Source organism: Mus pahari, chromosome 15 (genome assembly GCF_900095145.1).
Source record: "Mus pahari chromosome 15, PAHARI_EIJ_v1.1, whole genome shotgun sequence".
NCBI lineage: Eukaryota > Metazoa > Chordata > Mammalia > Rodentia > Muridae > Mus > Mus pahari.
The window spans coordinates 26,585,021-26,601,081 of record NC_034604.1 but is presented as its reverse complement, the minus strand read 5'-3'; the positions used below and the strand labels follow the sequence as shown (position 1 = coordinate 26,601,081).

At 38.3% G+C, this 16,061-nt stretch overlaps 1 protein-coding gene across 2 annotated transcripts in view; it reads left to right on the top strand.

Moving 5' to 3' along the window:
* The first annotated feature begins 1,784 nt into the window (after positions 1-1,784).
* Positions 1,785-16,061, top strand: part of Rit2 (Ras like without CAAX 2) — a 326,497-nt gene continuing 312,220 nt past the window's right edge. For both annotated transcript variants that reach the window (XM_029547076.1, XM_021214896.2), the window contains exon 1: positions 1,785-2,244. In XM_029547076.1, coding sequence (XP_029402936.1) covers positions 2,142-2,244 — 103 coding nt within the window. In that variant the 5' untranslated portion in view covers positions 1,785-2,141. The remainder of the gene's footprint in view (positions 2,245-16,061) is intronic.

Here is a 16,061-nt window from a genome sequence, read left to right as displayed (position 1 = left end):
ACACACACACACACACACACACACAGACACACACTCAGCTCATTGGGGTGTGCTAGATAAGCCACAAGCCAAAGATAGCATGATAGTCACTAACTAGAATGTTTCAGAATATGACCATTATTAATAAGGATTTATGGTCCTTAGTAACACAGGACAAGGAATTAGATTCTTAGAATTTAAAACAAAAGATACAATAGGTCATATATGTTTTTATTGAGATATAATTACATCATTTCACTCCTTCCTTATCCCCCCTCTAGCTCTTTCTCCTTTAAAGAGTCTATAAGGAAAACCACAGATGGGAGTAAAATATTGCAGGGAGCATATATACATATATAAGTTATATATGCATATATCTGTTTGTATATATATATATATATATGTTTCCATATATGTTTGCATACATATGTTTGTATATGTGTATATATTATATATAATTGCATGAAAGCAGAGAAAAGACTAGGGGAAGGGAGGAGAAGTCGGCAGAGGTTAAAGGCAGGGAATAAAAGGTGTTTTGACTATGGCCAAAACACTTGAACATGTCTCTAAAATAGAACTACGTACGATGTTATATACCAATAAAATGCATGAAAAAAATGGCATCCAGAGCACATAAAGAACTCTTAACATTGAATAATAATCAAATAAAAATCTTGACAAATAACTAGAATTTAAAAAGGCTTTAACACACTCATAAGTCCATGAGAGATATTTCTTCCCAAGTATACATTTATAAGCATTTGGCTGTCAGTGTTATGCTTCAAGACAAAAACCAAATAATTTGACATCCTATAGCTATGTGTATCTGGACTGGAAATACAGGGTTTCTCATGTCTTTTTGCTGAAAAATTAGTGGAATTAGTTAGATTGAGCCAGTTTGAGAATAAAGCCACCAAGCTCCCAAGTCTAACCCTGTGCCCGTGGCATTCTCCATCTCTTCCCAGCCACCAGTACAATGTGCTGAACACTTAAGTGTGCCACCAGTACAATGTGCTGAACACTTAAGCGTGCCCATTACTCCACTGCATATCCGTGGCATGCAGAGCCAGTTAAACATGGCTTCTTTATGGATGAGCTTAAAACCTAGAAAGACATGTCCTTGTTCACCAAACACTTGACTACATCTAGCCTTGTTCAATCTTAATGAAAAGTTTGATGCACAAAGAACACCATTACCTCTGTGGAAGGACGGGGTCTGACTATGGCAATTAGAGATTGCTGAAACTGTTCTGAGGCTCAGATTACAGTGGAAAAGGTTATTAGGATTCACAGGAGGAAGACTTTGGCCTTCTACAATATAGTCTAGATTTTTCTATAATTTATTATACAACTTAAAAGAACATTTATTGTATATCTCTTTCATGCTTGCTAGGGCCTTATATTTTGCTTTGTTTCTAATAACTTGGTAAAAATAAGGATGATTTATATTCCTGACATGACAGTGAGCTAATTCAATTATCCCTCTATATTAGGGTCCCCACTGCACAATATGCAGGCCACCCCTTCTTAGGCATTATCTCAACAACACTAAAAACTCACCCTATGTGTCCTGAATTATTCTTTAATTTTGTGCTTGATTTGCATAAAGTAGGTGATCAGAATAGATAGTAAGGATAAAAGCCACAGAAACATTTTGATTAATGGAGTCCGATTAAAAGAAAATAATGTCTCTGAAGCTGCAGGAACAGTAGCCAGCTTGTGAGATGGCGTCTGCCCTTAAATCTCACCTCAGTCTGGAATGACGTCAAATGTGTGTGCACCTAAACGCCTCTGCTGCAGCTAGGGGAGGGGGGTCACACAGAAGAGGAAAGACAGCAGAAAAAAAAATGAGAAAGCAATGGAGAAATAAAATGCAGAGGGAAGAAAAAAACCAGAATGAACAAGCAAGATCAGTGGAGATGTGAAACAGTGAAGGATCAGAGGGAGGGGGAGGTAAAGCCAGATTTTTATTGGAAGCAATTGAAGTGGTTGCTATGAGACCCGCTCCAGCAGAGGACCAGCAGGCAGCCTGTCGCTGATGGTTCTTGTCGTGCACCAAAGCTTTCCTTTGACACAGTTTTAGAGTTGTTTACTATCTGAGCAAGCACCTGTCACGGTGACTCTTTTCTTCCTTTTTTTCCTCCTCGGGTCCCCCGAGTAAGATGGAAGTAGAAAACGAAGCCCACTGCTGCCCTGCCAGCTCATCAGGCGGGTCCAGAGAGTACAAGGTGGTAATGCTGGGCGCAGGGGGCGTTGGTAAAAGCGGTAAGTTTCCAAACGCGGGGGGAAGGAGGGATCCATATAGAGGCAACTGTATAGACCATGGCAGTTAACAGAAGAGCATCTGGCAGGGTGATTAAAAGTAAAGACTTAAGGGGAAGCTCTTGAATCAGGAGAATTCAAAAACCGCAGCCAGGATGTGCAGAACTTTAAGAGGATAATTTGCTCCTTTAATTTTGTGCTGAGTAATATTTGTTCTGGGTTTATACGGTCTTTAAATTAGTGATGAAATCAGACAGCCCCATGTGAGAGAAAATGTTCTACTGTTCTCAGAAATACACAAATGAAGACAGAAATCTATGGGTATTTAGATAAAGAGATAGATACAGACACAGGCACATCCCTGAGTATTTTCAGTGACGTTGTTTGCTTGTGTTTTGGTGAAAAAGGCCCTCCCTTCTCTGCTTTTCTGTGTCTGCCATTGCTCGTGTAGGCTTTGGGTACTGAGAAAAGTTGGATTTTGAAAATGGTGGAGGTTTAAAGATTTTTTTTTTACCCCCACCCCCTGGGTGACAAGAAAAGCCACACTTTGTGGTTAAGCAAATTAAAAGAAGCTGTGAGAAGGGGGTATGAGGCATTAATGAGATGAAGGCTTGAAAATTCATGCTGGGATAGTGCAGGAGAGCTGCCAATGGCATGTTTCTACAGTAACGTAAAACACCAGTTATATCAGATACCCAGTGACACTTCAGGCTGAGTGTCTCACAGTTTGGTTATGGATAGGACATGGGCTACTAATAAGCACTCCAAACAAACAAGAAAGCACCCCCACCAGGGGTGGTGTGTTTACGTGGAGTGAGCCTGGACAAATGTTAGTAAAGAAATTTTAGTTCATGGAAATAAGATTCAGAGTCGAGGACAAGCAAATGTCTAACAGGAATGAGATAGGTGAGAGGTGAGGGGAGGAGGGAGACAGCAGCTGTCGTGTACAGGAAATAGAAAGAGGTCAGGAAATTAATAATAGACAGAAACCTCCTCTTCTGTCTAAATACGATATACCACAAAGGTGGGTGTGGGGTGTCAGGTAGGTCTAAAAGGGATCAGTGGAAAAGTGCTTGTGTAACAGGAAGGGAGTCATGCCATCTCATGCCATCTGGGAAAGAAGTATGGAATGAAAACCTTTAGACTCTATGAATGAGGAATTTAAAACATATTATTTTCTGTTTAAGCAAGCTATGGCTTAAGAAGGAAAATAAATGATGTATAGATTTAGAGATAAATGATAAAATGTTATGATTTTTCACACACACATACATATATATATGTATATATATATATATATGTATATATATATGTATATATATATACATATATATATATATACATATATATATGGAGGAGAGCTAGAGAGAAGGACATGTTAAAGAGGTTGAAGACCATCAGCGTCAGAGTATTCCCCTGGCAGCCTGTGAGCTGAGGCAGATGTGGCAAGAATCTGAGCACCTACATGTCATTCACGTACTGGCTGATGTTGCCTTGACTCTACAGGACATGAGGGACATGGAAAGAGAGCCACTTCTCAGCCTGTTTCCTGGTCTTAGACCTGGATCTTGGAGCTGAAGCTTCTGCCAGTAGCAACCTCTAGCAGGCCACTCACTATGTGATTCTGTGATGTGCAATAGTTGTCTTTTGACCTTCCTTCTTGATGATTTTACTGATAATTCATTTTTTTTCCATCCCAATAGCTAGAAAATATCAAATTGTTTCTATCTTCACATTATATGAAAGAACATTTATCACCAAACACTGGAGCAAAAAATTTCAGTGTAATCTAGACAGGATGAGGCAACTGGCCTTTCGAGAAGGTGAGGAGGGTTAAAGGGTACCCCTGGGGTTACCCTGCTTAAATGGCATGCTTGAATAAGATTTCGGAGACTATTATACATTTCTACCCCAGGAGAGTGTCCTTTGGGATTCATAATGATGGAATCGAATCTTGCTCTTGAACTAGTTTCTTCTCTGGTTTATTTAGGGCTATTAGTATGTAAACATTCAACCACAGATCTCATTACTAACCCTTTGTATGTAAAAAATGTTTGCCTTCAAATAAACTAAAATGTCTTTATATGCCACTTTCCATGTGGCTAAAGATTTCAATCAGTAGAGAAATTTCTGGGACTTATCCAGCCTTCACCATTTTGTCCTGTGCAAGGATGTTTGGGAGGGACCCACTCTGCAAAAGCTAAGGAAGTTACATAAAACTGTTATCTATTCTCTGTTCTGAGCATCAGGCCGGAGGCATCACTGAACCAGGACAAGAAAATCAATATACTGTCACAAAATTATTAGATGAACAAAATTTTAAAGAATTTTTATACCTATTGAGAAATTACATTGCATTTTAATCCATGTTTTACTATGGAAACATAATATGATGAGCCAAAACATTTGAAAAGACTTGTGACTTTGCTGAAGCAACAGTTTCTGCAAGATTTGCCGTGTATACATTCTGTGTGGGACAATTTCAAACTATAAGTAAACAATCAAATTTATTGGGCATCTGCTGTGCACAGATCTTCAGTGGTCACTCCAATGGGAAAAGGTGGAGGAAGCAGACCTTAGGAAGAACCCAGGAGCGGCAACATAGGAGACATGTATTAGATGCTTATGCTTATTCTCCACAGTGGTAATAAGGTGTATCTCCAGCTAACAGACTGAAGATCATGCAACAACTTTTATCTAGTCAGAATAAGTAAAAAAGACTGCCAAGGCACTTCATCTGACTCTACTACACTATGTTTCTTATATTGAGGAAGAAGAACAAAGATTTCTTTCAGTTGCCATCAAAAAGAAACTATGGCTGTTGCTAATGCAATATTTTACCTTGAAAGTTATAACAATAAATGTTAATCATCTATACCAAAACTCTAAGTCTGTGCCAGTTTGAGTTTTAAATTGATATAATTAGTATATACACAATATTTAATCTGTATAAATATAAAAATGTAAGCATATTTATATAATAAATTATCACATTCTAATATTATCCAATAATAATGTTTTCAAGTACAGAAAAAATTAACAAATGACATATCCATCATATTTAAATAATAGAATGAAAGTTAAAGGGATTTGTTACTCACAGGGGAGGTAGATAATTTGTATATAGAACACAACTTCCTCTACACACTGGTATGCTTTTCTATCGTTGGCTTTACAGAGGATGGCAGAAAGAAAACTGGACCACATGATATGCATAGAAAGTAGGATCTCTGTAGGACACGGTCTGCAGATTTAATAAGTTATGAAGAATGGAGGCAATACTATCCCATTGTGTCTGAACTTATGGAACCAGTGATTTTAGATGTTCTTGTTACACAGGAAAACAAACGAACAAATGAACATGAGCAAATGGAAACAAACAGGATGAGCACAAAGTGAGGAGCGCACTGCCTGTCCCAGAGTGGCATGGTCAAACTTCCTATTTACACACATCACACTGGATGCATGTAACTGGAACAGTCATGTGCTCCTTGGCAACAGTACCACGAGAATATAATTGTGCTAACCCTTCTGATGTAGTCATCCTAATATCAGAGCATAACGCTTCACTCATGTGTTTGTGCTGATACTGGGATTTATAATATAAATAATACCGACATGAATAATTATTTAGAGACCATAAAACAAAATAGTGATAATTAACTACTATGTTACTAGTTCAGATATTTAAAATTTTTCCATTCATTCATTGTGTATGTGTGTTTCTGTGTTTCTGTGTATGTGTGTGTGTGTTTCTGTGTATGTGTGTAGCACCATAGCATGTGCTTGTTGGTCAGAGGACAACATGTGGCCATCACTTTCTCTTTTCACTGTGGGTCCTGGGGATCCAACTCAGGTCCTCAGGCTTAGCAGCTAGTATCTTTATCTGTCTCACTAGCTTTTGTTTATATGTTTCTTATGTTATACTTTTGTTATTACTTTAAATAAGTATTTATGCATATGCAAATGTGTGTATGAAATACTCTTGGCATATATAAGATATATTATGTAAGCTAATGTGGGTATACTCATGATATTTGCAGAATGACAAGTGACACACTTGTTAAATGGTATCTTGGTAGTTACCCAACACATGGCTGCATATGTATTAGTAACCTTTCACAATAATTAATCTAAGATTCATGATGTGGATGGACACTGCTTATAAAGAAACCAAGTGATATACAAAGAACTTCTGGCAATGGAGAAACAGTGAGAATAGGAGAAGTAGTTTTCTTCTTAGAGGAGCACACTAATTGTGTACACACACACATAAACACACACACACACATACACATACATACCACACACACACACATACACATGTAATATTATACTGGTAATTTTGTGTGTGTGTATAAATAAATATATAACAATTTGCAATACACAAATGCTATCTATGTAAAAAGCAGAACGATTGGATTAGACCAATGAGCTTTGAGGTGTGCACACCTTGGCCTCTGTCTCTCTTTGTTGTTGAGCCATTGTACTTTCTTCTAGTTTAGACAGAGAAAAATATCACAGATATAGACTAAGTAGTCTTTAAAACTGTTTAAAACACTGACTTTTATCTTTGTGGTTTGAGGATAATATTTCTCTTGACTCGTGGAGTGCTGGGCTGCTGGGTTGCTTTCCTTGTGTCCAAAAGTGGCTCACGCAGGGCTGACTCAGCAGATCTTAACCGACTGCATTGCTCTCTTATTTTCTGAGCTATATAATACCATTCACACTTACAATACTATTTGATGATAAAATAATTCAGTCAGGTCTGTATGTCATCTACTCGTTTTGATGAAGTCTTCAGACAAATATTCAGAGATTGGTTCAAGAGTGCACAGAAGTAGGAATAAGGATTTGACATCAATTGAAGTTTCCTAGTATCATTGTTTTCCTTCTAATTGAATTGGAAGAATAGATATCATGCAAATCTTGGATGAAATCTATGTGTACATCTCTGTTAGTTAAGACACATTTTGAAATTGTCTTGTTGGAACTATGCCTTAATATATATTTCAAATTCAAGTCTGTATGAAACACAACAGGAGCCATTAAGAAGGCAGATAATGTATTCATAATATGGATTTTCACACTGCCCTGGACCTCTAGGCTACACCCACTTCACAGATGGAAAATTATATATAATACAAAATAGCATTAGACCTCTGATACAGGTAGTTCATGTTCAAGGGTGTCTATATCTGGATATGAGAGCTGAGCACATGTAACAACATAGATAGCATTTGTGTATTGCAAGATGTGTAGGACATTTGTGACAATGAGAAGAAACTGTGGAAAGTGATGAGGAATATAATTTAGCAAATAGTATAATTTATGCCAGGGGAAGAAAACTTTAGATATCCTAATGATTCATAAAGAGATCTTAGTAAATTAGTGTCTTCTAGGAGTAGTAGGGAAAAATATATTATATATATATACACACTATCTATATGTACACACATATATACATACACACATATGTGTATATATATGTATGTATATATAAATATTATATAAACATATATAAACATATTTGCATACACATATATGTATATTAAAACAAAAGAACTGTACTTGTGAAAATATTAGAAGATTCATAAATACTGCAGCCACTACATCATAAAATGAAAATGTACTTGTAAACCAAGCAATCATACTCTGCCACGGCCCTTTTCAGTTCATCTGCTTTGTAAATTCAGAGTTTAATGTTTTGGATTTTACATTCAGAATGTTATATCTTAGATTCCATAAAAGAAAAGTAAAGGGATTGTTAGAAGGCAGTACACACAAGAATATCTTCAACCTCAGTGAGTTCTTATAAACAAGTAGAAATGAGCCTGTGCTTGACATATTAAACAAGGGCACGAGGCCAAGTACATGATTCATGACCTCAAGGCTCTGTGTTCGTTCTTTTATGTGAAACTTTGAGTTTTAGCAAGATAAACAAATGTCACCATCATCGTTGTGTGTGATGCTGTGGATTCTGCAAAGGCAAAGAAAAGGAAGGGAAAGTAAAAAGATTTTAAAACCCAGGGCCTCTGTCACAACCATACTTGTTTTACCTTAATTGCAATGCAGACCATCAGTTTCTGTTGTGCTGCCTCAAGAATCAGCCAAAAGTTTCCCATAAAGCTCTGTGGGAAAGAGGAAATTAATATCCGTTCTCCCAAATGATGTCTGGAAACAATTCGGGTGAAATGTATTGGCTGATGCTATTTCCAGACAATATGTACTCTACAGAGATTAACCTTATGAATCAAGAGTTAGTACTGGGTGAGGCCTTTATTAGATAAGTGACAGGAGATGGATGGGTCTGTATCAGTCCCTAAACCTCTCATGTATTGATGAGTCTTAATATACCAATAGTGTGTTGCTGTGATGGCCCACTGCCTAGCATATTCACCGGCCTTCGCATGCTGCTGACTTTGATTTGGGGAGGAAACTATAACAATCTGCATTTTATGCATGAGAAGACTGAGACTCACCTAAAATTAATTCACAATGTGCTCAAAGGTACCTAGAGATTAAATGTGAAACCCAAGTTCCTGCACATATATTGAAAGGTTTAATTTCATCTCTCAGGGAGAGGGTTCCCAGCTGCATCTTCACAGATTGTCTTCTAGACATTAAGAAAACATGTCCACGGAGATAAAAAGCTCAACATTCTATTCTAACAGCAGGAAATGGCGCCCTTACTCAAATGAAATGGGGAAATGTTGTGTGTGATGCAGACATCAAGGCCAACCATTTGGTTTATGAGGGAGTTCTGGAGCCTTGGATACATAGAGAAAGAGTGATAACTCAGCCTGAGATAATCAAGTTAACTGAGAAAATGAAAATTTCCTGGGCAGTTGCAGATTTAATAAAGCACTGAAAGTATCAGACTAAAACTGAAATATTGACCTATCTTTGGTAATCTATCTATCTATCTATCTATCTATCTATCTATCTATCTATCTATTATTTATTTATCTATCATTTATTTATCAATTATTTATCTATCATCTACCTATCATCTATCTATCTATCTATCTATCTATCTATCTATCTATCTATCTATCTATCTATCAATCGATCTAATTATCATCTGCCTACCTATCATCTATTAATTACATAATATATATATATATATATATATATATATATATACAAAAGTATATTTTATATCTTTAACTTCTTTCTTCATATTTGTGGATATATCTATCTATATCTATATCTATATCTATATCTATATCTATATCTATATCTATATCTATATCTATATCTATATCTATATCTATATCTATATCTATGTATGCAAAGGAAGTTATAGATGGAGACTATTTTCTTTGTTTCATTATTTTAGTAGAACCAGGGAGCATGGAAGTGCTTCAAGACAAGTCAAATATCCTCAGGTATTACTGAGAGTGAGATTCAACCTTGACCCTACACAGAGGACTACAATTACAATGATGCAGAAAAAGAATTGTAATGTCACATGTACACCGATATCAGCATGTCACCCTGAAAGTGCTGGAAATGAGGGAGTTAGAGTCATTCATCAGCTTAGCCAACCGTGTGGCTGTGGCCTTTACAACAAAAGTTTTCTGGAATCCTGGACGGTGGCTCTTTCCAACAGACCATCTGCTTTTGTTACCCAACAGGAATTTTGATTCTCTTGGAGACAGCCAAGAGCCACCGACTGGCCGTGATTGCATCACTGTAACTTGCCGAATTTGTAATTGTTGTTGAGAGCAGTTGTTCTCCACAGTGCTGATGCACAGAGAGGAGGCTCACAACTGAATTTGTCTGTTATGATTTCATCTTCACCAATGATGCTGTCTCATAAACATTCTCTGGTGAATTGTCAAGCTGAGTCATCCTCTTTCTTGGTACTTTCAGCAGGTCCCAGGCACATGTCTTTGTCACCTGCTATAGCACATTACCAACTTTGCACTTCCATCCCACCATAGCCCAATGCCAGATAACATCACAGGTTCAGCAGATGAATGCAGACTTGGTACCATCTCCACAAGCTCTTCAGCACTTCAGCAGCCTACACTGCCAGGGATCCTTGGGGAATGGAAATCTATATTGATCATCTCTGCTATGTATGAGGGATGGAAGGCAAGGGTGGAGTGGCTCCTGTGGATACTGTACTGACAAGAACTGAAAGAAAGTGAGGTCTATAGACCCTACTAAAGCATCTTTAAACTGAGATGGGATGGTATAGATAATTAGTGATTTCACTATGTAAGTAGGGGTGTTAGCAATAGAGAGAATTCTTTGATTAGACAACTCGCTGCATAGGAAAATTCATGTTTGGAGTGTCACCTATAAATGGATAAGAATCCTTAGTTTTCCAGCCCTTGGTTCAACTTAATCTACTCTAAGCTGAGCAATAAAAGTGTGTGTGTAAAACTCTGCAAACTCACAAATAACTCTCTTTTTATATTAGCATTCTTTCAATTCTGTCTCTGAGTAGCACCAATAGAGGTAGTCCTTTTAAAGTATTGTATACATCTTACCTACTCGTGTAGTAAACATGAAACCTCATGGATTGTAGGAAGTCTTATATTGAAGACAGAACACTGATCCTAGTTGATGATGAGATAAACTTGAAGATGAGAATATCTGAGCTAAGGCCTCAGCCACAGTCTGTACCCTTTGCCAATCCATGTTCTTGGTCCCCCTTAATTTTCAGGACAAGCTTCCAATACAGAAATGAGTGTTGGGGATTTGGATATCCTGGGAAATTCGCATTTGTGGTTTTTTTTCCTTTGCAAAAATGGAGCAACAACAGCCATCAAAATGATTGTCGCTCACAGATTATTAAGAGAAAAACCAGGGACATAGTTAAGTAGTGAAGTCTAATTTTAACAAAATGGATGAATGCATTTTAAGCTATTTACTCATCATAGCAGTTGATTTCACATAGGCCACTTAAACTCTTTTCAGTCTTTATTTTCTTCAAAATAACTTAGTTAGAGTTATCTCAGAGAGTTACTGACTTAGATGGCATAGGAAAATACTAATTATAAGCTGCATACTATCATTGGAATGCCAGAGCTTCGTTAAGGCTTGTCTTTCCTTCATCCCAGCCTTTCTTGCTGCCCTCCCTCCCTTCTTCATTTCCTCCTTCTTTTGCTTCCTTCCTTATTTATTTATCCCTCCCCTGTCTTCCTGCCCTAACCCTCCCCTCTCTTCTTTTTTCCCCCCCTCTTACATCACACTTAGCTTAGGTCGTTTTCTCTGTAGCATGGGTCAGGTAGTGATCTTGTTCAGATGAGTTCTAGGAAACTCAGTTTGGGTTGGAAATTCCAAATCTGTCATTGCATACTGAACTTCTCTGTTCCATTGCTCTCTATAGCTTCATATTTATAGCTCTCATATTTGTTATGAAAGTGGTAAATGATAGTGGGTTGTTACTTACTCTAGGAAATAATCCTTTGTGGTGATTAACTTGTAACACACACACACACACACACACACACACACACACACACACACACACACACCCCGATAGAGGAAGGAGTTAAAGATAACCACTTGTACACCAGCAGAAAGGGCTTAGAGAGGTCCTGGGTTTTAATAGATCATGCCTGTGCCTGAACATGGAATGAAATTAATCTTTTCAGTATGTTTGTTGTTTTTATACATTTTAAATAGTAAAATGTTCTCTTGTACTTGCAGGAAAGCTAGTAAATTATAGGCACATGAAGTTCTTTTGTTTGTTTTTCTCTAGGGGAAAAATCAGATTATTTATAAACATGCACATTTTCATTGGAAATTATGACTTTAGTGAATTTGGATCTGCCCACCATATTTTAGCCCATCCCTTTACCTCCATACTTGCTCTCTGCTTCCCATACAATGCCAGCCTGTGTGCTTCCGCTTACTTCTTTGCTTCTTCCCTCTGAATTTTAGCATCCTTCCCTGAACCATCTCACCTCTGTGTACTGTCCAGGGCCTAATACTCAAAGCCTGTAGGACTTCTGATGACGAAGTGAAGGCTGGCTTCTTGCCATTCATTAAAAAAGGCATCCTCTACTGGGTCCTGCTTGGATACAGGAAGTGGCCACTTCAGGTTCTGCAAAGTTGCTTCCATAGAAACCCTGAGGGTGTCTCCTATCCCAGGACTCTGGTGTGTCCTAGAGATTGCCCCCCTTACAACCCCCCCATTCCATTTTCTCTCTGTTTGCTCTCCCTACATCTGATTTCCTCTTCACCGGCTCCTTTCCCCATCCCCTCTCCCACCCACTTCCCTCCCTCCCTCCATCTCTGATATCTATTTTATTTACCCTTCTGTGAAAGATTCAAACATTCTCCATTGGGTCTTCTTTGTTATTTGGTTTCTTTGGGTCTGTTGATTACAGCATGGTTAACCTGTACTTTATGGAATATTCATGTATAAGTGAGTACATAGCATGAATGTTCTTTTGGGTCTGGGTTACCTCACTCAGGATGATGCTTTCTAGTTCCATCCATTTGTCTGTGAAATTCATGATGTCCTTTTAAAAAACGACTGAGTAGGATTCCACTGTGAAAATGAACCACATTTTCTTCATCCATCCTTCAGGTGAGGGACAACTAGGTTGTTTCTACTTTCTGGCTATTATGAATAAAGCTACTATGAACATAGCTGAACAAGTGTCCTTATGGTATGGTGGAGCATTTTTTGGAACTGGGTCTTGAGGTAGAAATATTTCCAGTTTTCTGACTAATTGCCAAATTGATTTCCAGAGTAGTTGTACAAGTTTGCAATCCCACCAGCAATGGAGAAATGTTCCTCTTTCTGCACATCCTCTCCAGCATGTGTTTTCCCTTGAGTTTTTGATCTTAGCTGACGGGTTTATAAGGTAGAATCCCAGGGTCATTTTGATTTGCATTTCTAAGGACTAAGGACTTTGAACATTTCTTTAAGTGCTTCTCAGCCATTCCAGATTCCTCTGTTGAGACCTCTCTGTTTAGCTCTGTACCTTATTTTTTTAATTGTGTTATTTGGGTTGTTGGAGTCTAACTTCTTGAGTTATTTATGCATTTTGGATATTAGCCTTCTTTCAGATGTAGGGTTGGTGAAGATCTTTTCCTAATTTGTAGACTGTCATTTTATTCTACTGATGGTGTCTTTTGTCTTACAGAAACTTTTCAGTTTTGTGAGGTCCCATTTATCAGTTCTTGATCTTAGAACCTGAGCCATTGGTGGTCTGTTCAGGAATTTGTCTCCTATACAGATGAGTTCAAGGGTATTCCCTACTTTCTGTTCTATTAGATTTAGAGTATCTAGTTTTACATTGAGGTCTTTGAAGGACAGCAACCCCCACACAAAACCTTCTACCCAAGATGTCTTTTGCCTATAAGATGTGCATGCATAACGATAGAGCAGAGACTGAAGGAATGGCCAACCAATGACTTCCCCAAATGGAGACTCATCTCATGTACAAGAATCATCCCTGACACTATTGATAATCTGTTATGCTTGCAGACAGGAGTCTAGCAGAACTATCCTCTGATAGGTTCCACCCAGCAGCCAATGGAAAGAGAAACAGAGACCCACAGCCAAACATAAGAGGGAGTCCAGGGAGTCCTGTGGAAGAGTTGGGGGAAGGATTGAGGGACCCTGTCAGAAGACACTGGTCAGCATGATGGACAGAGACAAGTGGGAGCTGAAAACTGAGACACTTCACCAGAGGTAGGAGGGGTCAGCTGAGGAGTGAGATGAAGAGTAATACAGGGAGTGTTGGAAGGGCAGAGTGAGAAGACACAACTGAGCTGAAGCAGCCACGCTTGAAACCCGCCATCAGGCAGGCATAGCAATGTTTTCTGAGGTGGGCCCTTGTGAATATTCCCGCAACTCTCGATCCATTCACTCCCATCCATCTGCCCAGACTCTAGTCTAATACTCTCTCTTAAACACTTAATAGTCTTTATGATTTATTATTGTTTTCAACAGTATTTATAGTTGCATAGGTCTTTCTGGTGTCTGATATATGGTCTTAAAGTGTTATTTAAAGTCTGAGTTTTTATTTAACTTGCTATCTCTTTAGACTGTGTAGTTCCATCTTGATTATAAATCCTTAGAGGGTAGGAAATAAATTTTATAGGCTCTTCCTTTTTTTATGATATTCATGGCAATAAATTCTCAAAAGATATTTATAAGTTTAATTCCCTTCTTCTGTTTTTGAAGTAATTTAAAGCAGAAGACACCAGGTATAAGTATTAAAATAAAACTAAATGATACTCCAAAATTTAAGTAGACATAGAGCCAGAGGGAAAGAAAACAGGCATTCCAAAATAACAGTGTTGTGTGAACACAGGTCAGCGCTTGTACAACAAACACGGGCAAGCATGAAAGGCTCTAGGTAGCAGTGAACTTGCCAGTAGGAAGGTCACTCTATCTTCAGGATTCTCAGTGGCATATAAAGGCCCAGGTAACAAAATCTGTGAGATAGAAGTACATAGAAGCCGTGTTACAACAAGTGACCCCAAGCTAGTCAGGGCCAGTCATTGTGCATATTTTTTGTAAACCAGAAGGTGAAATATCTGGCATATGAATGCATATAAAACTGAAAATCACCCACATTTTACTTCCCAAACTAGTTCCTACTGGGTGTTTGTAAGGCTGCTGGGGAGAAGACGCTGACAAACCTATGGAACACTCTCAAGTTTGACTGTTTTGATTTCAACGGGATTATTAATATTTTAACAAGTGGTTGTTACTTGTTCCATGCTGAGATAGCTGAGGTAGACTGTGCTTGTGATACCAAATACTGTCTGAGTCACAAATTTTTCCATATTTCCTGTTACAGTAAAAACAAACAAACAAACAAAAAAACAACCTCCCCAAAAATAAACAAAAACAACTTATCCCTGAGTTAATTTTCTTTTTGATAAATTTCATGACCAATCAAGAGGTGGGAGTCATCGAAGACAAAGAAGATCACAGCAAGCCAACATCTCACCCAGATCAGAAGGAATGCTAAACTTAAGAGGGCAAGATTCATTTTGTAGGCAAAACAATTATTGTTCTTAAAAGCGTCCAAGAAACAAACCAACAAACTGTAAAAAATGCAGCCAACATTTCTCCCTATGCTGCAGGCTCTTTTCTTTTTGCCGCTTTTGTTCAGCTGCTCCTTTCTCCCCTCTGTCTTCTTTTTCAAATTAATTGGTTTATTTATTCACTTTGCATCTGGGTTGCTGCCCCCTATCTGGTCCCCCCTCTCCAAAACCCTCTCCCCATCACCCTCCCATTCTCCTCTGAAAATGGGGAGCCCCCCCATATCCTCCCACCCTGGCACATCAAGTCTCTGCAGGGCTAGGCACATTCTCTTCCACTGAGGCCAGATAAGACAACCTAGTTCGGAGAGTGTATTTCAGACAGGCAACAGCTTTAGAGACAGCCCCTGTTCCAGTTGTTGGGGGACCCACAGGAAGTCCGAGATGCACATCTGCTACATATGTGTAGGGGTCCTAATCCACGCTAACAAGAACTTTAACAATTCTGTATCAGCTTTTTCACCTGCTCCTTTATACCCCTTAAAATCCCTTCTTCTATCTATGACCTTAACAATCTGTCTCATAGCTCAGTTCTTGCTTAGTTCTCCGAGACCTGTGACCAAAGTGTTTTCAGTAATAGGATTTTACTATCTACTTCTGGCAACTAACCAAGAACAATGTCAATAGCCTTGTTCTGGGGATTCTATGGCCTCTCTGATCACCTTCCACTGGGAAATTTGTTTAATGATCTGTAGCTTTGGGGAGGAAAATTATTCCCCAGAGAGGATACTGCAGCTTAAATGTTTCTTTTTTAATTGTATATTTTAATATAAAGAACAGTCAGTTTC